Source organism: Onychostoma macrolepis, chromosome 22 (assembly GCF_012432095.1).
Source record: "Onychostoma macrolepis isolate SWU-2019 chromosome 22, ASM1243209v1, whole genome shotgun sequence".
NCBI lineage: Eukaryota > Metazoa > Chordata > Actinopteri > Cypriniformes > Cyprinidae > Onychostoma > Onychostoma macrolepis.
Window position 1 is genome coordinate 10,467,332 of NC_081176.1, and position 24,038 is coordinate 10,491,369.

General features: G+C 37.7%; 1 protein-coding gene across 1 annotated transcript; it reads left to right on the top strand.

The window, feature by feature from the left end:
• The first annotated feature begins 15,653 nt into the window (after nt 1–15,653).
• Nucleotides 15,654–21,370, top strand: LOC131530979 (SLAM family member 9-like). Its single transcript, XM_058761532.1, has 6 exons — nt 15,654–15,693; nt 15,963–16,280; nt 16,695–16,973; nt 17,049–17,162; nt 17,291–17,352; nt 21,320–21,370. Exons 1-6 carry the CDS (start codon nt 15,654–15,656, stop codon nt 21,368–21,370), a joined length of 864 nt encoding a protein of 287 aa, XP_058617515.1.
• Nucleotides 21,371–24,038: the final 2,668 nt, after the last annotated feature.

The following is a 24,038-nucleotide window of genomic DNA, read 5'->3' on the forward strand; positions in this document are numbered from 1 at the left end:
CCTCCCTTGCTAGTTCCTAGCAAAATCGGACTAGAAAATCGCAACTTTTCATTTTCGCCGGTCTTAGTACAGGATATAACTACAGAAGAGTCAAGTTTTAAATAGGAAAACTATCGAAACTCTTTGGTCATTTTTGAACGCGATGCTACTGGTCTAATAGGATTCAATGATCTATGCTAAGCTATGCTAAAAGTGCTATCGCCAGACCCGGAGATCGGCTGAATGGATTCAAAAACGGTAAAACTCAACTTATTAACTCTGGGGGAGTTGGAGAATGAGCCGATTTCCAAAAAAAGTGGAGTGTTCCTTTAAAGCTAAATAACTTTTGCTTAGAAGATGTTATCAAAAAAATATTTTTTCCCCTATTTACTGCCACCTAGAGGAATCAAAAGAAACTTTCTGAAGAAACGAATACCAAACAGATCCTAAATAACAGACTTTTAAATAAAAACTTAAAAATAATAATAAAAATCTGACTTTTCGTCTGTTTATCACAATATTGTAAAAATATTAAATACAAAATATGCAATATTTTACCCATGTTTTAAAATTCAGAGAGTTTCCTGTCAAATGAGACCATTTTTATCAATTTATTCCAATGTATGTGAATAAGGCACTCTTTTAAATTCTGGTATGCCTAATTTTGTAAAAAATCCAAAATATGCACCAGAGCTGAAGAGGTTAAGTCAGGGCTCTGGCTGGGCCATTCAAGAACAGTCACGGAGTTGTTGTGAAGCCACTCCTTCGTTATTTTAGCTGTGTGCTTAGGGTCATTGTCTTGTTGGAAGGTAAACCTTTGGCCCAGTCTGAGGTCCTGAGCACTCTGGAGAAGGTTTTCGTCCAGGATATCCCTGTACTTGGCCGCATTCATCTTTCCCTCGATTTCAACCAGTCGTCCTGTCCCTGCAGCTGAAAAACACCCCCACAGCATGATGCTGCCACCACCATGCTTCACTGTCGGGACTTTATTGGACAGGTGATGAGCAGTGCCAGGTTTTCTCCACACATACCGCTTAGAATTAAGGACAAAAAGCTCTATCTTGTTCTCATCAGACCAGATAATCTTATTTCTCACCATCTTGGAGTCCTCCATGCGGGCTTTCATGTGTGTTGCACTGAGGAGAGGCTTCCATTGGGCCACTCTGCCATAAAGCCCCGACTGGTGGAGGGCTGCAGTGATGGTTGACTTCCTACAACTTTCTCCCATCTCCCGACTGCATCTCTGGAGCTCAGCCACAGTGATCTTTGGGTTCTTCTTTACCTCTCTCACCAAGGATCTTCTCCCCGATAGCTCAGTTTGGCCGGACGGCCAGCTCTAGGAACGTCTTCCATTTAACGATTATGGAGGCCACTGTGCTCTTAGGAACCTTAAGTGCAGCAAAACTGTTTTTGTAACCTTGGCCAGATCTGTGCCTTGCCACAATTCTGTCTCTGAGCTCTTCAGGCAGTTCCTTTGACCTCATGATTCTCATTTGCTCTGACATGCACTGTGAGCTGTAAGGTCTTATATAGACAGGTGTGTGGCTTTCCTAATTAAATCCAGTCAGTATAATCAAACACAGCTGGACTACAATGAAGGTGTAGAACCATCTCAAGGATGATCAGAAGAAATGGACAGCACCTGAGTTAAATATATGAGTGTCACAGCAAAGGGTCTGAATACTTAGGACCATGTGATATTTCAGTTTTCTTTTTAATAAATCTGCAAAAATGTCAACAATTCTGTGTTTTCTGTCAATATGGGGTGCTGTGTGTACATTAATGAGGAAAAAAAAGAACTTAAATGATTTTAGCAAATGGCTGCAATATAACAAAGAGTGAAAAATGTAAGGGGTCTGAATACTTTCCGTACCCACTGTATATTGTGTATATCTAAACGAAATACAGCTTTCTGTTAGTCACTTTGGTGCATTTCTCAGATCAGAAATGAAATTCTCAAAACTACTTGTTCAACCTCCACATCATCGAGTCACTTGTGCACATCATAAAAGCAGTTTCTCATTCTTTTGAACAAGTTGCGATTGCTTTGGTACATGCATGCAATTGATTATGTACACTTGTCTACGGTTTCCTACATTACCAGTTGCTAATGTCATGTTGCTCAAAATGTATTACAGTTTTTTTTCAATTGCTAACATCTCTTTGTCCAATCTGTAGTCACATTTTCAAAACTCTAAACACAATTAACACAACATCCATCTGTTGTGACCATACCATTAACACAATTCATGTTGTTTTCCCACAATATTCAGTCAATTAACAAATTTCTAAAATGCTTAAATGTTCTTTTCCCACAAGCTTACCCCATACCAAAAATCGTGGATTTCTCTTATCTTCTTTACAAATGCTTAAACACAGCATGACAGAAATGAAGACCTAATGTTCCAAACTTTAAATATAGTGTAAAGCCTCTACTTCTACTTAAAAGAGCTGCTAAGAATTATTTTAATTACTCGTAATTGAGAATTAGCTGACTCCAATCTAAATGAATAATTCCAAGTCTTTCCATACATGGCCATGCACAATAAAAAGGCAGTCTCTGGATTGGTTTTGTTCAAAACAATACAGAACAACACAGAGAAGCATAAAAAGAAAGAAAATGTTTGGATGAGGGAGAGGAGTAGTTGGGACGAGGAAAAGGACTGGTTGGACCAGGGAGAGGACAAGATGGACTAAGGAGAGGAGTAGTTGGACCAGGACTGTCTGGTTTGGTTCAGTTACCAAATCAGACATCAAGAGACTACAGCAAACAGTCAGGACTGCTGAGAGGAATGTTTGTGCCCACCTGCCTAACCTCCAAGATTTTTACATTTCCAGAGTGAGGAAAAGGGCTAAGAAAATCACTTTGGACCCCACAAACCCTGCCCACTCTCTCTTTGAACTGTTACCTTCTGGTCAGCGATACCAACCACCAGAACAGCCAGGCACAAGAACAGTTTCTTAACGCAGGCTATATTCACCCTGAACGATTGTAAAACATTCATAACAATACTGTACATTATCCATCATAACTGACACAGAAAACCGAAAATTGTTCATTTGTGAACTGCACACTTGTAAATAACATATCTGTACATTTCATTTTAAGTGTGTTTTTTTTTTTTTTAAATCACTGACCGTAATTTCATTTTGCCAGTGTTGGATTACAAATTTATAAAATGTTAAATCTAGGTGCCAATATAATAGTATATAAACTGAAAAAGCTAGGTACATTGTATTTAGCATTTATGGTGAAGATGATGACATCAGATGAACGATTCTGTTAAACAAAGTTTGTAGCAAGAGGTTCCTGCCAGTTCCTGTTCTCTTATTGTAAGTCCAGTGAGCCATTTTCGGAGACTCTCACCTTTTGTTTGTAATGGCTCTTGGTGCCCCTGCTCCAATCTTTGGGCAGTTATGCTGATTGGATTAGGAGTGGTTAAATGGGGCAGGTTGCTATACCTGAATACTTCATTTGCATGCTTTGTTTAAGGTTGTCGCCCAGGTGCTTTGTTTCCATTCCTAAGCACTGCCCCCTGAATGTACATAAACTACAATGTATCACTGCTTTAGTTAGACTTGGATGACTGCAGAGACGCAGAGCGAGTTCTCAATAAAGAGTAAATTCTGTATGAAAGATTTCCCAACGTCTCCTGGTCTCTGCTTACTATATAAAATAAGCAGTATAATGCTACATACTATATAAAATGAATCCACTCACAGACACAAAAATTAACTTGCTGGCTGAATTGTTATTGTTGTTGTCGTTATATTTTTTAATGGATCTCATATTGTATGTTCTATACAGGTCGAACTGAGACATAAGTAATGCAGTTTTTGTAATACCATTAATTGTTAGCATTTTGACAGTCAATGCACTATAATTGACTACATGTTCCTGTTGGATAGAAAACCAGTGCTAATGTTTTGACCGAATGACTCTATTTTGAATCAGGCTTGCTGTGTTTTGACAGAGTTAGTATTTAACAAAATGTGGTTTTGGCCAGAAAATTAACTATTTGGCTAACTGTGTGATGTAGGGGTGTTGCTGTGTTAAGAGTTTAGAAAAAGTACTTTAAGTATGGTAAACGCTTGTTAGCGATTGAAAAACAGTATATAGTTCTCTGTGCAGTAGTCTTACCCCTCAAAACATCTAGTCATTTGTTCATCATATAAGTCATTAAATGCAAAATGGTTGACCTAGTTGTCATAAACTGTCAAACATTCTAAACATTTCTATTAGACATTTTGCTTACACTTTACTTGAAGGGGTGTGCATAAGACTGACATGACACCTTCATAATCATGACATGACACATGCCATGAATATGAAGGGTTTTTATGCATGTTTATGACAAATGTCATTAAGTGTCATTCGCTCAGTTAATGCAAAGATGACATTGTTTGAGATGTCTTTGTTATGGGTTAGGGTTAGGGGAAAGAGTAGGGGTAGGGTTAGGTTAGGGATAGGTCAAATAATGTCATCTTTGCATTAAAAATGACAAAACTGAGTGAATGACACTTAATGACAGTTGTCATAAACATGCATAAAACCTGTGTCATGTCATGATTATGAAGATGTCATGTCAGTCTTATGCACACCCCTTCAAGTAAAGTGTTACCGACTTTTTATAAATTTGCCATGAATTGTGCAGGTGAATCTTGACTTTCACTAATGACGAGAATGTAGATCAACCAATGATAAGTTCTCTGAAATAGCTCAAAGGTGCATCTCATCAACCTTTAATTGTAAAGCATATATAGACAGAGGGCAACACAAGAGTTACAAATTCTGACAATGGATGAACATCCAGGAAACGATCAGGGTCAACAGCCGAGAGGAAGAACAGGAGTAAGGATGTGTGGTGGAAGGGTACAGAGGCAAAACAGAGGAAGAGGCAGAAGTCACCAAGGACATATGCACATTTCAGATGAAATAAGGGCCACTATTGTGGATCGTGTTGTCAATCATGACCTTACAATGGCTGAGGAGGATTGAAGGGTGTGCCCAAATATTGGGAGACTGACCGTATCCTCAATAATTCAAACATTTTGTAGAGAGCACAGGTATGTCAACCAATGTGCAATGTACTGTTATACTGTACTTACAGTAATGATTCATAATACAGTGTTCAATTGTATTTTGCAGCATACAGCAAATATAGTTTATATGTGTGCACTTTTTTTTCTATTTTATGTGAAAAATCATGTGTTTTGCATTTCTGCATTTTTCTCTGTGTGTATGTGTGTGTGCTGGTAGATCTCTCTCTGTGTGTTAGAAGACTGTCTCTGTCAGCTGCTGCCATCCTGACCAAAAATGGGTATCCGGAAGACACCTATCTTGTATGATCCCTGATCGCTGACGTCTGCCCAATCTGATGGAGATATGTTTGAAGCATTTACGTCCATATGTGGAGATTGTCTAAGTTTATCTAGGTTTTAGAACCTATCAGAATTTTGATGACTTATGCATTGACGCAATTAGCAACCTCTGTTAGGGTATAATTACTGGTGTTTTTGAATTGTACGCAGAGCGGCCTACGAACTCGATTGTGAGTCTTGAAGCTGACTTCTGCTGATGAAACTGCAAACTATCTTCAGTAAATTTTCTTCATTTTTGATCGAATCTCTTGACTTCTGGTCTTTATTCTACACACCTGGTCCGAGGGTCTTTACTGTAAATTCCCCCTACACCGCCATTTTCCTCACACCGGAATATAAACAAAGGATCGTTCAGGAATCCCCGGTGGAGAGAGAAGTGACGCGCTGGTCCTCCCACTCTGAAGCTATGTTACAGGCATCTCTTGATGAAGTTGACTGGGACATGTTCCGGGCGAGTTCAGCTGACGTCAACGAGTTCACGGATGTAGCATTAAGCTTTGTTTACATGCTAACCGACCAAGCCACTGAAACGGTAACAATAAAGACATTCTCTAATCAGAAACCGTGGGTAGACAGAACAATCTGTGCTGCAGTGAACCAACGCACTGCCGCATACAACACCGGTCTTTTGTCAGGAAACATGAGCGAGTACAAAGCATCGTGCTATGCTCTCCAGCAGGCAGTTAGAGCTGCTAAACTCCGATACAGGGGGAGAATTGAGTCTCATTTTCAGCTCAATGACTCTCGTCGCATGTGGCAGGGACTGAAGACCATCTTTTCCTCTGGAAATAAAGTGGGAGCCCCGCAGGGCTGTGTCCTGAGTCCCCTGCTCTATTCTTTCTACACACACGACTGTGTGTCCTCTCACAGCTCCACTTCCATTGTTAAATTTGCTGACGATACTGTGGTTCTGGGTCTCATTTCCAACAATGATGAGACCGCATACTTGGGTGAGGTAGAGAGACTTACATCATGGTGCCAGGACAACTGTCTCTCTCTGAACGTGAGCAAAACTAAAGAGCTGATTGTAGACTTCAGGAAGAGACAGCAGCGGCCCTACACCCTCTTATGATCAGCGGGACCCCTGTGGTGAGGGTGAGCAGCTTCAAGTACCTCGTGTAAACATCTCCGAGGACCTGACTTGACTGCACACATTCAAACACAGGTCAAGAAAGCCAGGCAAAGACTGTACCATCTGCGGCAGCTGAGGAAATTCAGGGTCTCACCAACAATCCTGAAAACGTTCTATTCAGGGGCCATAGAAAGTGTATTGACCCAGTGCATCTCAGTGTGGTATAGTAATGCCACAATTCAAGACTGCAAAGCTCTGCAGAGAGTCGTGCGCTCAGCCGAGCGCATCTCAGGGTCTGCCCTCCCCTCTCTGCAGGACATCTACCCCAAACGCTGCAAAAGCAGAGCTGCAAAATAATCAAGGACTCAAATCACCCCGGTAACCACCTCTTCATCACACTGCCATCTGGCAAGCGCTTCAGGAGCATGATGGCAAAAACTGAGAGACTAAGGAGGAGCTTCTTCCCTCAGGCCATCAGACTCCTAAACTCAGTCTCATAACATCTACAGGACTCAATTTAATTGAATAAACTGTAAATCCATTCATTATTCTCCATCATCCGCACTGCTGCTATGTGTACTTACCCGGTACAACCTGTTTACACATTCCTATTGCACATCCCTGTTTATATTAATATTTATTAAATCCACAGTAGACTGTATTGCACAATTTATTTCATTGCACTTTTTACTCATTTTAATTTAGTTTATTTTATCTTTTCTTACTTTTTATCTAATTCTTCCTATTTATATAAATATATACATTCCCGCGTTATGTTTCATATTTCTTTTTCTGCACTGTCAATTGAGCGGACCTGTCCTGACCTACATTTCACTACTGATTATACCCTGTATGATTGTGTATGTGACAAATAATAAAGAACACCTTGAGAAGTGCCTTCTGCATTTCATTACAGTGTAGGGGTTAATAGGTAAATAATTAAATTTAGCTCAAAGGGAATCATTTATGATTTTATAGGGAATTTGAACAGAATCACTGTTTTGTGGCTGATCACTGAGTCGGCCGGCGATTCACTGAACGAGCCGTATAACATTAACTCTGCACTGGATATTCAAATCCAAAATATAGTGAAAACACTATTAAGAAGCACAGTAACAAGATCGGCAGATTAAGACATTTACTTGTAAGCACAAAACACAAGATACTTCTCCTTTCAATATAAATAAGACTTTATTTATATAAACCTAAGACATAAACTAATCTAACACATTAACACACGCATTCACACGTTGCAGAAAGAGAGAAAGGATGAGTTTAGAGAATGAAAATGTGATATCCCAAGTTTACAGTAATTGCATTGACCTGAACAACCATAAATCACTTATTTAACCCTCGCATTAATTTCTCAATGAGGCTAAAATTTATATTAAATGCACCAGCTCAGTTAGAATCTGGAGGTTACTTGTGTTGCGTTGCCTTTGTGTCAAGGGATTCCCTTTTGTCGTCGTTGTCGTTGCAGGAAAAGGGGTTTGGCTGGAAGTTCAGTAGTCGTTGAAGTGATGTCTTGGGCGTTGGCTGGAGATGCGGAGTTGGTCTGGTTGAAGTTTTGAACTCGAGTTGAACTGGGAGACAAGGCGTGGCGGCAAAACTTCAACTGAGAACACGAAACTCGCAATGGAAAATAAACTAAAATAAAACAAAGAAAGGGTGTAGAGAGACTAGGTGGTTTTTCTTTTCATCGTGGTGTTAAGTAGCAACTGGCCTGTAGGCCAGAGCACACTCAAAGAGCGCTAAAAAGCAGCATCAAAACACGGTGGCAAAAAGAAGGAGAGAAGAGAGACGAGAAGGGGAGATTTGATGGTGTCTTGAGTTTTTAAACTCGGCTTCTAGACACATCCCATCTGGTGTCTTGACCAATTAGATAGGCTATTATCTTAGCTAGGGTTGTTCCTTCCATCATAAATCAGCATGTTATCAGTCACATGGTCTGAATTTTACACACTCTTGCAAAGTATACTTTTGGATGTGATTTATATAACCAGAATATGATACATTTGACAAAGAATCAATTAGAAGAAACGTTTCAAGCTAGAATTGTAAAACTCACACAAACCAAACACGAATAACCCTTAAAGTCATTCAGTGGTTATTAAAAAGACATACATAATATGTGCTTAAAACATGATGTCTAATGTGTGGGTTACATACATATTATGGGGTTGTGCATAGAAATGTCCTTTTAGGATGATTTTATGTGCATATGAAAAGGAAAGTCTCTGTGTAGTTCTGTGGAGACCAAAAGACATGTTCTTTGGACAAAGGAATTTCAGTCTTGTTCTTTGTCTTCTATGTGTGGGGGAAAAGTCAATCTAAAGAAGCTCGTGATTTCTCTCATGGAACACATGTGATGGCCATCTCTTTGACCATTAATCTTGACTATTTGCCCCAAATTTGACGATCTCCTTCCTGCGTTGGACTTATCAATAAGTGTTCTTTTGTCTTAATGTTGCAAGCTGTCCTGTGAAAGAGGCTTGTTAGTGTAAGGACGGCTCTGAGGCATAACTAGAATCCATTCGCAGATGTTGTTTATTAAAAGGATTAGCAGCAGACAGAAATGGGAAGACAGGCAAAGGGTCAAAACCAGAGTAACAGTCCAATCAGGCAAACAGAGCAAAGGGGAAAATCCAGGTAATCAGTAGTCGAAATAATCAGGCAGAGTAATACACAATAGATCAGGCAGAATATCACTATGGAAACGCTCAGTAAGGCAGGTAAACTGGCAATACTTCGCAACCTGCCATGTGCTCAGTATCTGGCTTATAAAGCCACCAAACAGGAAATGTCAGTAGAGGAAGCAGAGGGAGCAGCATGCAGTCAGTACTCAGGCTCTGCTGGCTTGGCATTACAGTTAGTTAGGCTGTGTTCAGACGGTTGGAGATAGGAATCTGATTTATGACGTCCTGTTGTGGCCCCTCTGGAATTTTGGCTCCTCATGTTTCGATGTTCTGATCGAGTCTTAAATTGTCTGATTCGTTCTGATCCTACAACAGTGACTGTCATCCAAACTGTTGCCATAGTTTATAGCAGTAATACTAACAGAGTGCACTGTTATATTGACAAAATGACTAAACAATGACACAAGGACTTTTTAGTTTGATGACAAATACTTACTTTTGAGAGATTTTGAGTAAGTTACAGGCTTTTGAAGGTAATCCTTTGTGTTGTGCTGTTTGTACGAATTGTTTTGAGAAATGCACATACTTCTTTGCAGATTTTAAGGATGATTCGAGAAATGCACCAAAGCGACTGAAAATTAAAAAAAAATAGTTATCTAACTCTTATCACCTATGTGAAAAACGTATTGCCCCTTTAAACTTAAAATCTCTTTGTGCCACCAATAACTGCAAACAAACTCTACTGACAACTAGAGATCAGTGTTTTACATCACTGTGGTGGACATATATCTGTTGTACATGAATTATGCTGAATTACTGATGCTTTCATTTTCATCTGGAAGATAATTTCCTTGCATTTTATCAACACTACATGTTTGCTGCACTTGCATCATAGGGGAAAAAATGTGAGAAAGTTGAATCCATGCTTGACAAGCCCCTGTCTCAGTATCTCCACAGGCCTCCTCCTTTGTGGCTGCTGATGTTGTTCTGGACCAAATCAATGCTCTTGTTCCATCCAGTAAACTTGATTGTCCACCTGAATGTTCTCAAACTTCAATTCTGAAGAATGTTTGGACATTTACTTGTAAAGAACAGAAGTTGTCCTAGGATCAAAAATCATAGCACGATATTTAGAAGTGCATTGACAAACTCTTTAGATTTGAGTAATAGCTTCTCTAAAGGAGAGGCCTTGAATTCTTACATGGTCAATCAGTGTAAAAGATTTCATTAGAAATTTGTCTGTACCTTCTACTTCTCCTTCCACTTGCTGTCCAGTTCTTCTCTCTCCATATCTTCTTACAGTTTCTCCTCTTGATCTGTCCACTACATCAATGCCCTCCACTCCACTCATCTCTTCTCCCTCTCCTTTTCCTCTACTATATTTATCTCTTCTCCCTTTCCTTCTCCTCTTCTCTTTTTTATGCAGCCTCGGAGGCAGATCCGCCATGGCCTCCCGAGCTCCGTGCTCTGCCGTCGGTCCCGAAACGGGTGCCGCCCTGGAGGCCCTCCGCCCCGGGATCCCTGCCCCTTGAGGCCAGAGATGCGCCTTCCGGGAGGGGGAAGTAAATGTCTTCTCCCCGTTCACTCTGTGTGTTTCTTCGTTTGATTCCTGTGGATTATTAAAGACTGTTATATTGCAATGTTATATTGTTTCCTCATTCCTCGCTCCTGTGTGAGACCACTCTTCTTCTCTTTTGTTACACCCCTTTCTCTACACACTCCACAAACTTTCCCACTTGCACCTCTTTCTTTACTCATCCTCCTTTATTTATTTATTTATTTATTTACCCCCTTTCCCCTTTATAGTCAAAGCAATTGTGATAAATGTGTAATTATAGGGAAACTGTGTTTCCTGTGCTGTGTGCGTTATTAAGTTTTTAAGCATTGCGTGCATTATTAAGCATTTATTGGTTTGGTGCCAACTAAAAATATGCTATGTGCATTTGATGATATGACAAATTACAGAGTTTTGTTTGTTGTGTTTGGACAAATGGTACATACATGTTTGTGATTTGTGACTTAGATCGGCGAACAATATCCAATGGAGCAAGGCAGAGAGATAATCCAGGTACAGGAGCAGTAGTCCAAGAGAGGTGCAAACAGAGTCCGAACGGTCAGGCAAGGGTTAATCCAGGAAACACAGGCTATAATCAAAACACGTGAAAAACAGGCAAGGCAAGACTATGACAACAAACTGGGATCCGTAGAGTAGCTATCGTTTGGAGAGTGATAAACGCTATACAATACTGGTGATTACACAGAAACACGGAATGGCACGGTAAGTCAGCTAACACTAGAAGAAAGCTATAAGCAGATCAATACTCGGCAGTGTGACTGAGAAAGTCCATGGCTGTATCCGAAATCATTCACTATTCCCTACATTAGTCCACTCATACAGTTCACTTGAAGGAGTGAATGAAAACGAGTTAGTGAATTCGAACACTGAGTGCACCGATCGAAGGACTATCCCTTTGCATATTTGCTTGCTGTTTAATAATCATTTGAAACGGGCAGCTCCAGTAGTAAGATTGAAGGATGTACCTTGAACTCTGTCACAAAATTATGTATAAACCCTAATAGTCAATTTACAATTCATTTGTACCTGTGTTGTATTATGCTGTATTACGCCATGGACGAGCGCTTCTAAAATAAAAGTCAATGACTGGGAGACTTGAATGTTTTGTTGAAAATCTGTTATGTACATTTGAAAAACAGCCACGGGTAAAATTTACCCCGTGGCGGTTCTAGTGTTAAAATGGCTATCCCCTCAAATCAACCTGATCTCACAGAATTCCGTGTAATGTTCACGGACTTAATTAACCCCGAATCTGTGGTGGCATCACGGAATCGCCGAAAATTCCGTGATGTGCTCACAGAAGGCTTCAGCCGTGGTCCATGCACGGATTCACTGGTTCAACACCAGCGCTGCATCGGACCACGTAAAATGCACTCCGATGCAGTTATACTTTGACTGGAGTACCTGACCCCACCCCTACCCTAAACCTACCCAGTTCTGAACAATAATGATGACGATAAATTTCCCAGTATCGTGTCGGCATATTGATGCTAAGGGTTTCCGTGCGTGGAGCACGGCTGATGCTTGTCACTGACTTACATTGGTATCACTTCTGTGAACCCATCACGGAATTTTCGGCGATTCCGTGATGCCACCACAGATTCAGAGGTTAATTAAGTCCGTGAACATTACACGGAATTCTGTGAGATCATGTTGCCTCAAATAGTGCACTATTTGAGGGTATAGTGGGCAATTTCGGATACAGCCCATGGTTTATGTAGGGTGTGTGATCATGTGATAGTTCTCAGGTGTGAGTGTGTGATTAGTGCAATCAGCTGTGTGTGTTGTCAGTGCAATGGATGATGAGAATTGTAGTCTGGTGAAGTGCAACAGTAATGTAGTGCAAGAGTCAATGTGGTGAGTGAGTGACCTCTGGTGGTGAGTGAATGGAAGTTCATAGGCCGGATTCATGGCACATGGAGCTTTTAATACAAATTTCATCTTGTTCCCCAATAAGGTGGGAACTCCATAGTTCTAGAGTCATGTTTAATGCAAATTGTCATTGCTATTTCATGCCTCCGTCTGGAGAATGTTTATCTTTCATACTGTACTGAGTCGACAGACACCAACCTAAAGCCCTTATTCAGATATCCACAGATGTAGAGATAATTTTACAACAAAGCAACAGCATACATAAAAAAATATTTTATTAATTCGTTGTCTGATTAATCACGTTGGGTTAAATAACTAAAACAAAGCAGAATGATTTGTAATATAAAAAGTGATATACAAAAACAATAGAAGTGAAAATGGAAAGCTAATCTTAAAGGAGCATTTACCTTACATAAAATGAATCACTTAAATTACATTTATTTAATAAATGATATTTACTCATGGTATGATATCTATCAATCAATCAATCAATCAATCTATCTATCTATCTATCTATCTATCTATCTATCTATCTATCTATCTATCTATCTATCTATCTATCTATCTATCAATCTATCTATCTATTTAGCTATGTAGCTATCTAGCTATATATATATATATATATATATACTCCACTTCTCTGACTATCTGATTAATCAGCATTTGATTGTGATTTCTGGTGCTGAAGACTTCTGTATCTGATGTCATAAACCAGCACAGCAACAGCAGCCACACCCACCAGAGCAGAGAGAGCCAATCGGATCACAGCTTCAGTAAAACCACAGCAGCGGATACAATCTTATAAGAGAAGAAATGAGCAACATAAAACATAGAAATCTGATTATTGTACTATGTAGAAAAATATAATGCCGCAGACAAACCTAAATGTGTGTGACAGAGTTGACTGATGTCCAGATGTCTCGTCTGGTTGCTGATGGGATTGTTGAGCACACAGCTGTAGGTGTTGTTATCCTGATATTCCACCTCCAGAGGTAGAGAGAGACTGATGCTGAGATCAGACACACTGATGCTGGACAATAAACTGTTTCCTTTGTACCAGGAGAGAGTCACATGACCCACATTCACCGCTGAACACAACAATGAACAATTCTGCTGTGATGATGAAGATGATGATGAGCAGAAGATGAGAGGAACAGGCAGATGAGCTGCAAAATATTGAATAAATATAATTCAGTAAACAAAAGGGCGGTGATATGTATAAGTTCATTGCTATTTTAAAATAATTTAAAAGCACTAAAAACAATTGTTATTTTTAATAAAATTATATATATATTTCTATTTACATTAAATGTAATCTTTTAGCAGATGCTTTTATCCAAAGCAACTTACAAATGAGGACAATAGAAGCGATCAAAGTAACTAAAGAGCATAAGTGCTGTGACAAATCTTGGTTAATCTAATGCAGTACACTTATCTTTTTTTTTTTTTTTTTTTTTTTACAATAAATAAAAAGAATGAAAGCTGACTATAGAAAAAGAGAATGCTATTGTTAGAGAGACTAAATATATAGATATATTTTTTAAATATATCATAATATTTTCTATACATATTGCATAAGAATGCATAAAATTATACACAAATAATTTGTGCATCATCACATAATCTTTTTGTAATATTTTAATAATTACTACAGTGATTATTAGATGTAATTCTCTACTCACCATAGACAGTGAGATTGAATATGCTGAGTGGTGTTTCTGTGCTGGTGCCGAGTACTCGATAAAGTCCAGAGTCTGTGGTTCTGGTGTTTGTGATGCTCAAGGATCCAGTCTGATCCAGCGTCAGTCTGTCTCTGAATCTCTTATCAGGACACTCTGTCGTATTGTCCTTTCTGTTGAATTTAGCTATGAGACTGTTATTGTTGTTGTTTCCAAATCTCCACATTATCAGATTCTCTCTCAGCATATCAGCATCATTAGTGTTCGGACTCAGAGTGAAAGAATCTCCCTCCATCACTGACACTGACTTCACTTCATCAACACCAAACACATCTGAAGAACATACAGAAACAATTACTCAGAATTAGGAGATTTACCAGATTTGGAGTCTTTGCCATTTAGGGCATCTAGTGATGGAAACTAGAAAATATTAGAGACAAAATTAATGATGGAAACAATAAAGAACAGAAAGAAATAACTGAAACCATAAAAATACTTACCTGGCAGACTCCATGAGCACAAACAAATGAAAATAAACAGTTTCTTCAGTATTTCTCCAAACATTTTTTTTTTTCCAACAGAAATGTTATAATAATCAGGTGCTGGAACTCTTGAAAAAGTCAAATGAAGCTGTCAGTCTGTAGTGAAGTGGTTTAATGAAACTCTGCAGCGAGTGTGAAAAAGCTTCTCTAGTAGCTCCTCCCTTCACAGACAAACCCAATTATGTATTTTTTTAAGGTCAAGAACCGTTTTTTACATTTTACATTAATGTTATAATTGTACATCTTTTTTTTTTTTCTCTCGGAATTGGATTAGCCTATTATTTCATTCCTATTGGATCTGGACTGATGCACAGGGTCTGAAGTGCTAGAGTGCTGTTTTTCCCTGATTGTAAATGTTATACTGATTTTATATCAATTCCATACACAAGAAAATAGTTGCATAACTAATATTTTAGACACATATTGTCTGTTTTTGCTGCTTTAACAGAAATAGCTCCAAACAAAATCACAGCAGAACCCCAATAAATGCTAATCTACACAAACTCAAACGAGATTTAAGGTCTCCTTGCATTTTTCTGCAAAAATAAAAGCTCTATGGTATAACTTCTGAAAGCAAAAATAAATAAATAAATAAATAAAAAATGAACAAGAAATAAATATTGTAATTTTACTGTTATTTTATAATTTTATTATTATTATTATTAAATACCTTTTTTATTTTAGGTTCACATTCTCTGTTCTTTCTGTAGATAAAACATTGTCATTCTGAGAAATCATACAGTCTGTGAAGGGAGGAGCTGCTGGAGGAGTTTATTCACACTCACTGCAGAGCTTCACTAAAACCACTTCAAAATCGCAATTCACAAATCGACAGCACATTCAACATTTTCACGAGTGTCAGGACCCAATTATTATCAAAGTTCTGTTGTGAAACTTTGCTTTCTGCTGAAGAAAATGTTTATTTTCATATGTTTGTGCTCATGGAGCCTGACTGGTGAGTATGTTTATGGATTCAGTTCTCTTTATATTATCATTTGTCCTCAAACATAATTCATTCGTTTAGCCTCTATTTATTTCTAATATTGTATCAGACTAATATAATCAAATACTTCTTGTTTCCATGCTGCTGTTCCTTTCAATGAATATACATTAAAATTAGTGCAGATTGAATAATTGTTTTGCCATGACAATTTTAAATAGTTTAAAATGACTAATGCTGTCAGAAAGTCTTTTGTTGAGTAAATATCTCTGTGTGTTCTTCAGGTGTGTTTGGTGTTGATGAAGTGAAGTCAGTGTCAGTGACGGAGGGAGATTCTGTCACTCTAAACTCTGATGATACTGATATAATGGGAGATGAACTGATAATGTGGAGATTTGGAAACAACAACAGTCTCATAGCTAAAATGAACAGAAAGGACAATAAGGGACAGTTTATTGATGAGAGATTCAGAGACAGACTGAAGCTGGATCAGACTGGATCTCTGAGCATCACAAACACCAGAACCACAGACTCTGGACTTTATAAAGTCACCAGCACCAGAACAGAGACACCACTCAACACATACAATCTCATTGTTTATGGTGAGTTAAAATAGTTCAAATTTTCTACTAACATCATTCAATGAAAAAAACATTGTCTTTGTACAAATAGTTGCAATAATAATAATAATAATAATAATAATTATAATTTCTAAAAATGTCTACCAGTATACTTCATCATGAGAGAATTCTGTAATTCTTGTCTCTTCCCCGAAAGTTGTGACAATTTCTGAAAGAATATTGTGTTTGATCTTGTGATGGAAATTACATTTTATAATTTTTTGCAATAAATTTATATGTAATCACTTAATACTGATACTTTAATTCCATTTTAAACATTAATCCTTTGTAAATGTTAAGAGAAGGGTTAAGATCAAGATTGCCATTGACATCTGTGAGTGATAAATAAAAATATCTCTTACTTACTGTTAATTAGATTTATTCTCTATTTTTCAGCTCATCTGCCTGTTCCTGTCATCAGCAGTAATTCATCATCGCAAGGATCATCAGTGTCCAGTTGTGTGTTTCTGTGTTCAGTGGTGAATGTGGGTCATGTGACTCTCTCCTGGTACAAAGGAAACAGTTTATTGTCCAGCATCAGTGTGTCTCATCTCAGCAGAAGTCTTTCTTTATCTCTGGAGTGTCTGGATGATTCCTACAGCTGTGTGCTGAACAATCCTATCAGCAACCAGACGAGACATCTCAACAACACTGAGATCTGTCAGCCATGTTCAGGTATGTCTGTGATAGTATTTAGTGTTTATGTACACATTCTCTCACACTAACAACCCTCTCCTTCACATCCTCCAGACTCTGTATCTCTGATAGTGTTGATCTCTGCTGCTTCTGTTGGATCTCTGTTGATCGTAGCTGCTGTCGGGATCTTCTGCATCTGCAGCAAACACAGAAAAACAGACCAAGAAGGCAAGCACTGCTTACTTTTACCTACTGCATGTGTGCATGTGTGTGTGTGTGTGTGTGTGTGTGTAGTGTAAAACAATGCTCAAACATCAGTTCATTGAGTTTATTGTTTCTGTTATATTTTGTTACAGTTCAGACCCGTGATAGAGAGATCACTTACGCTGATCCCACATTTTACAAAAGACATAAATCGGTAAGAGAACATATTTCTGTCTATGATGTTTCTGTATTATTTCAGCAGTGATTCAGATTTAGATGTGTGTTTAATGATTTACAAACACAAGCACCACAACAGACTTTTATAAAAGCAGCAGATTTATTTTTGTGTCTTTTTGTCTTCTACTCTGATACATTCATATTGGGTCGCACAAGACCATCATTCAGAGGCATTAAAATAATGTCATGTCACAGACTCTTACATGTCATCTAAGACCAGTGATGGGCAGTAGCGCTAGTAGTTTAACTACATTTCTCAGTAGCGTGGCGGTAGCGTCACTGCTTTCTGAATCAAATAGCTTTTCGGTAGTTAAGCTCTTTTTTTGATCAAGTAGCGCGGTAGCGTCAACAAAAGCTAACGTTACATTTTCCAAAGAAAGCATTCTGAAACTCAAGCTCAAATCAGAAATATAACAGCTACGGATCACTGATCCTGGATCAGCAAGTGACGCCACAGACACTAAAGCTCGTAACGCCATTGGCTCCTCAAACTGTCAGTCAAACCTCATTATTCCTCCCGCCTCTCTCGTTAATGAAGTGCGGAGCGCAGTTTAGAGCATCTCAGCTTGTTTGCGGTCTGAAGGTAAATAAAGAACTGTTGATTGAATAAGTACAGCTGTTTCTTTACTCAGAAAACACTATTCATAAAGGCTAATGCTGTTTTTGTTTGTTTGTTTTTTGTTTTTGAGGAGCGGAGAAGAGTTTCTCTAGCATTTGTTGTCAAGTCACAGCCAAATATCTCGTGCGAAGCGCTGAATCTTTCATAATATGATACTTTGGCCAAATAACAGAAAAAAAACTGAACTCCCACATAATGACAGAAAACTGGGGAAAACGGGACACGAGTCAGGAAAATAAATAAATAAAAAAAAAACATTCGCTGGTCAAAAGCTTCGTATTTGAACTTGATTTTGGTGAAATATTTATATTATCTAATGACACATGCAACGATGCAAATAAACAGAGCCTATCTGTATTCCTAAACATCTGTATGGTAACACTATACAATACGATTTAATTAAAATACATTTGTTACAGTATTTATTAATCTTTGTTAATATTAGTTAATAAAAATACAGTCGTTCATTGGTAGTTCATGTTAGTTCACAGTGCATTAACAAATGTTAACAAACAACTTTGGATTTTAATAATGCATTAGTAAATGTTGAAATTAACATTAAGATAAATGCTGCAGAAGTATTGTTCATTCTTAGTTCATGTTAACGCTAGTTAACTAATGTTAACTACTGAACCTTACTGTGATGTGTTACCATTTATAAATGTATCTGTATACAATAAAGCCACAATATCAACAATAGGAGGTTTCCGGCCGACAGCAAAAATGTATTTTGCCTATGTCACAATATGAGGTCAATCTGGCCCTGCATTTGATACTGATTATGTTGCCAAATTGGTTTGGAACAGCTGTTGAATAAACAATTAAACTGAACATGCCTGTCTATCTGCTTGACTGACAGTTTTATTGATCACTGAGAGAGCATTGACTTGGTATGATGTTGGTTCAATAGAATTTTTTTTTAGTAGTAAACTACTTTTGCCATGTTGCCGTAGCTTAGCTTGCTACATTTCCCAGGGCTGTAGCTTTAGTGTAGTGAAGCTTCATTTAAAGAAGAGTAACTGTTAGCTTAGCTCACTACATTTTCCAAGTAGCTTGCCCAACACTGTCTAAGACACATCTATTCCTCCCAAATTGTGAAATTACTATATTATAGGCAAATTAAATTAATGAAAATATTTAATCAAACAAAGAAAGAGAGAAATACTGGAATATTTCCTTCATCTGTTGCAACACAATCTCATGCCAATTCATAACTATACTATGTTTTGGTAAAATGGTGGCTAATTTGTACATACAGTGGGTACGGAAAGTATTCAGACCCCCTTAAATATTTCACTCTTTGTTATATTGCAGCCATTTGCTGAAATCATTTAAGTTCTTTTTTTTTCCTCATTAATGTACACACAGCACCCCATATTGACAGAAAAACACAGAATTGTTGACATTTTGCAGATTTATTAAAAAGAAAAACTGAAATATCACATGGTCCTAAGTATTCAGACCCTTTGCTGTGACACTCATATAATTAACTCAGGTGCTGTCCATTTCTTCTGATCATCCTTGAGATGGTTCTACACCTTCATTTGAGTCCAGCTGTGTTTGATTATACTGATTGGACTTGATTAGGAAAGCCACACACCTGTCTATATAAGACCTTACAGCTCACAGTGCATGTCAGAGCAAATGAGAATCATGAGGTCAAAGGAACTGCCTGAAGAGCTCAGAGACAGAATTGTGGCAAGGCACAGATCTGGCCAAGGTTACAAAAAACAATTCTGCTGCACTTAAGGTTCCTAAGAGCACAGTGGCCTCCATAATCCTTAAATTGAAGACGTTTGGGACGACCGGAACCCTTCCTAGAGCTGGCTGTCTGGCCAAACTGAGCTATCGGGGAGAAAAGCCTTGGTGAGAGAGGTAAAGAAGAACCCAAAGATCACTGTGGCTGAGCTCCAGAGATGCAGTCGGGAGATGGGAGAAAGTTGTAAAAAGTCAACCATCACTGCAGCCTCCACCAGTCGGGGCTTTATGGCAGAGTGGCCCGACGGAAGCCTCTCCTCAGTGCAAGACACATGAAAGCCTGCATGGTGTTTGCTAAAAAAAACACCTGAATAAGATTCTTTGGTCTGATGAGACCAAGATAGAACTTTTTGGTCTTAATTCTAAGCGGTATGTGTGGAGAAAACCAGGCACTGCTCATCACCTGTCTAATACAGTCCCAACAGTGAAGCATGGTGGTGGCAGCATCATGCTGTGGGGGTGTTTTTCAGCTGCAGGGACAGGACGACTGGTTGCAATCGAGGGAAAGATGAATGAGGCCAAGTACAGGGATATCCTGGACAAAAACCTTCTCCAGAGTGCGCAGGACCTCAGACTGGGCCGAAGGTTTACCTTCCAACAAGACAATGACCCTAAGCACACAGCTAAAATAATGAAGGAGTGGCTTCACAACAACTCCGTGACTGTTCTTGAATGGCCCAGCCAGAGCCCTGACTTAAACCCAATTGAGCATCTCTGGAGAGACCTAAAATGGCTGTCCACCAACGCTACCATCCAACCTGACAGAACTGGAGAGGATCTGCAAGGAGGAATGGCAGAGGATCCCCAAATCCAGGTGTGAAAAACTTGTTGCATCTTTCCCAAAAAGACTCATGGCTGTATTAGATCAAAAGGGTGCTTCTACTAAATACTGAGCAAAGGGTCTGAATACTTAGGACCATGTGATATTTCAGTTTTCTTTTTAATAAATCTGCAAAATGTCAACAATTCTGTGTTTTTCTGTCAATATGGGGTGCTGTGTACATTAATGAGGAAAAAATGAACTTAAATGATTTTAGCAAATGGCTGCAATATAACAAAGAGTGAAAAATTTAAGGGGGTCTGAATACTTTCCGTACCCACTGTATTTGTACAATCTTATTTATTTTTGTACAATCTGCCTACACACCAGTAATGAGTATGTTTACACATGGACCTTCATACTTACATTTTTGTAATAATTGTAAGTTTTTGTACAATTCACACTGTACAAATTCATACGAAATCACCACGTCATAACATAGTTACATTTTCCTGTGAGATCAGATTGTCTGTTCTCCAAACTACTTGGAGCCGGGTGTGAGATTGCAGATTTCTGCTGATATGAGTGTTACTGTATGTGCAAAAATGCATAAAGACTGGTCCATCTGAAGATCAGCAAATATAAAGCAAATGGCTTTTTATTTAAAAATGCGTCTTTTAGCCTACTAAAAAACTTTTTAACAAGAAGAAATATAGATATACATTTTAGAGAATTCTTGGCAGGAAGAGGACATGAATAAGTTCTTGATAAATAAGTCAGTGAATGTGCATGTGTGTTTTCTTTCAGAGTGCTACAGAGCAGGATAATGTGGTGTACGCAGGAGTCTCAAGACGTTGATCAAGTCTTGATCAAAATGTGATTCTGTTTTTGTATTATTAACTTTCTACACCCCAAATAAAGAGACAGGAGACAGAATCACATGTTCTTTGTGAATATATGAAATATATGTAAATATATGCCCATTCAATGTCATTATGTCTACATACACTTGAAAAAATAAAGATTTTAGAAGGTAGTTTTCACAGTGATGCCATAGAACTATTATTTTTAAGAGTGTCAGACAGGGCTGAAGGGGCTTGATAAGTCGGTCTCTCCTCACCTTATACTTTCATGAGCTCTGAAATTCACCATCAATTAGTTTTGCTTTACTTTTGCTCAACATCTGAACTCGGCAGAGTGCACACTACTGGGAATCTGTGTTTCAGATTTGGCACATTTTTCAGAAGAAACCTTTAGAGTCTAGAAATCCGTTGCAGGTAAAGACACAAGTCTTGCCATGTATTTCAAATCTGAGAATGATGAAATTATTTTAAGATGATGCTGTGTCATTTATTTATTTATTTTTTTAAGATGAGACTTTCTTTTTGGGCAAACCAAACAAAATGTGAGGTATGAATTGAAACATTCAGTATGTTTCTGCTAATAGGTGCTGTAAGGGCAGAGTTTCCAAACACAACTTTTGCCTACAGCGCAAATGTTACAATGGCGGATTTGCAAATAAAACTATTTAATTTGTTAAATACTGAAGTAATACTTCAGTAATTCATTTTAGTTGAATCCTCTGTTGACCTGTTATGATTAAATTTACAATACAATTCACTGTATTTGAGTTCTACTTGTTGAGTATAAAAATAGTTTAGATAAAAAGAAATGTTTTGAGTTGCAAATAATTCTAATAATAATTCATAATGATGCAGTACTTTGTATAGTTATGAACTTTACCTTTTCAATAATTTAACCACACTTCAAATGGTGCTTTTCACAATTTTGCATGGTTGCAAAGCAGCTTTACGTATGTGACCCATCAACCAAAAAACAGCCTTAAGTAGCACGGAGTGTATTTGCAATAGCCAAAAATACATTGTATGGGTCAAAATTATCGATTTTTCTTTTGTGCCAAAGATCATTAGGATATTAAGTAAAGATCATGTTCCATGAAGATATTTTGTAAATTTCCAACCGTGAATATATAAACTTAATTTTTGATTAGTAATATGCATTGCTAAGGACTTAATTTGGACAACTTTAAAGGTGATTTTCTTAATATTTAGATTTTTTTGCACCCTCAGATTCCAGATTTTCAAATAGTTGTATCTCAGCCAATATTGTCCTATCACAGCTAACCATCCATCAATGGAAAGCTTATTTATTCAGCTTTCAGATGATGTATAAATTTCAACTCTTATGACTGGTTTTGTGGCCCATGGTCACATATAGAAAGTAGTTACAAAAGTAAAGATATGTAAACAATATAGTCATGGATTTGAAATGGTGAAAGAAATTTGTGAACTTGATCAGAAGGTTTATTACTTTAGTATATTCCCAATACACTCCAATGCACCTGGACCAACACACTTTTTTTTTCCATTAATGGTTCTTTAATGTCCCATACGAACTATGACAACTTGCACTTGGAAATATGGACTGCAGCCTTTTGGGCTGTCAAAATATGAATTATTAAACAAAACATAAAAATGATCCTGACCAGCCCTCAAAACTATACAAAAAGTTAAAATGTCAATTCAGAGATGTTAACTACATGAAAAGTAACAAAATGTATTAAAATAATTTCAATTCATGCGTCACATTTAACCCTTAAAGACCTAGAACATTTTTGGGGTTTCTTTGTTTTATCAGACCTATCTAGCAGTCAGCATCAAGTGCCATATATCATTATAAACAGGAGAACTTGAAGTTTCAGTCTAGCTAATTTAAAGTCCCAATTTTCCCTTAGTTTTCTCTAAGAATTAATGAATTTCCAAAATTTTAAGAAAAACGCAAGCAATGATTGTTTTTTTTTTGTTTTTGTTTTTTTACTGTGCACTCAAACAAAAACTCCTGAAGTTTGGATTTTTTTCTTTAGAAAGTTGTATCTGGGTGTTTTACACTTCCAAATAATTTTTTTTTTCTACATATAACATTTCCCAAGCAAATTAACATTTAAATTTCGCCATTAAGTCCACTCAACCAGCTCGCCGGGAATGTCCCAGTGCTCCTGATGACCAGTAGGTGGGTCATTCCACGAAATCGGTGCCTTTTGCATCCCTAAGAAATAATCAAACATAGATTTAATATAAAAACAAATACATTTGCAGTTTACAAACTTAGCAATACCATGTATTCTTTCATCACTGTTACATCAAAAAATAAATAAATAAATAGCATTTATGCTAATAAGGATAAGGTTTTTGGCCTGTCCCTCACTATGATTTTTCTTTTTCAGCAGGACTTTTAATTTGCAAAATGAAGGCAAAATTATATAAAAATCACATTTGCATATTGTTTTAAATATAGTCTCATTGTTAAGCAATGTTTTTGGCACAAGTATGCATTTTTTCTATAACATTTAAATCATTTTATCGGTGTCCCCTGATGTCATGTCAGCCCTGTTACCCTCATAAAAAAACCCTTGTAAAATAATGTACATTCAAGTGACTTCTAGGAGGTTAAATAATCTCTCAACCAGGATTCCTACACTTAAAACACAAGCATGTTTCTCTCTCAC

Coding starts and splice junctions, on each gene's coding strand:
- LOC131530979 (XM_058761532.1), top strand. CDS start 15,654: ATGTTTATTTTCATATGTTTGTGCTCATGGAGCCTGACTG. Junction 16,281..16,694: donor ATACAATCTCATTGTTTATG/GTGAGTTAAAAT, acceptor TCTATTTTTCAG/CTCATCTGCCTGTTCCTGTC. Junction 17,163..17,290: donor CAGAAAAACAGACCAAGAAG/GCAAGCACTGCT, acceptor ATTTTGTTACAG/TTCAGACCCGTGATAGAGAG.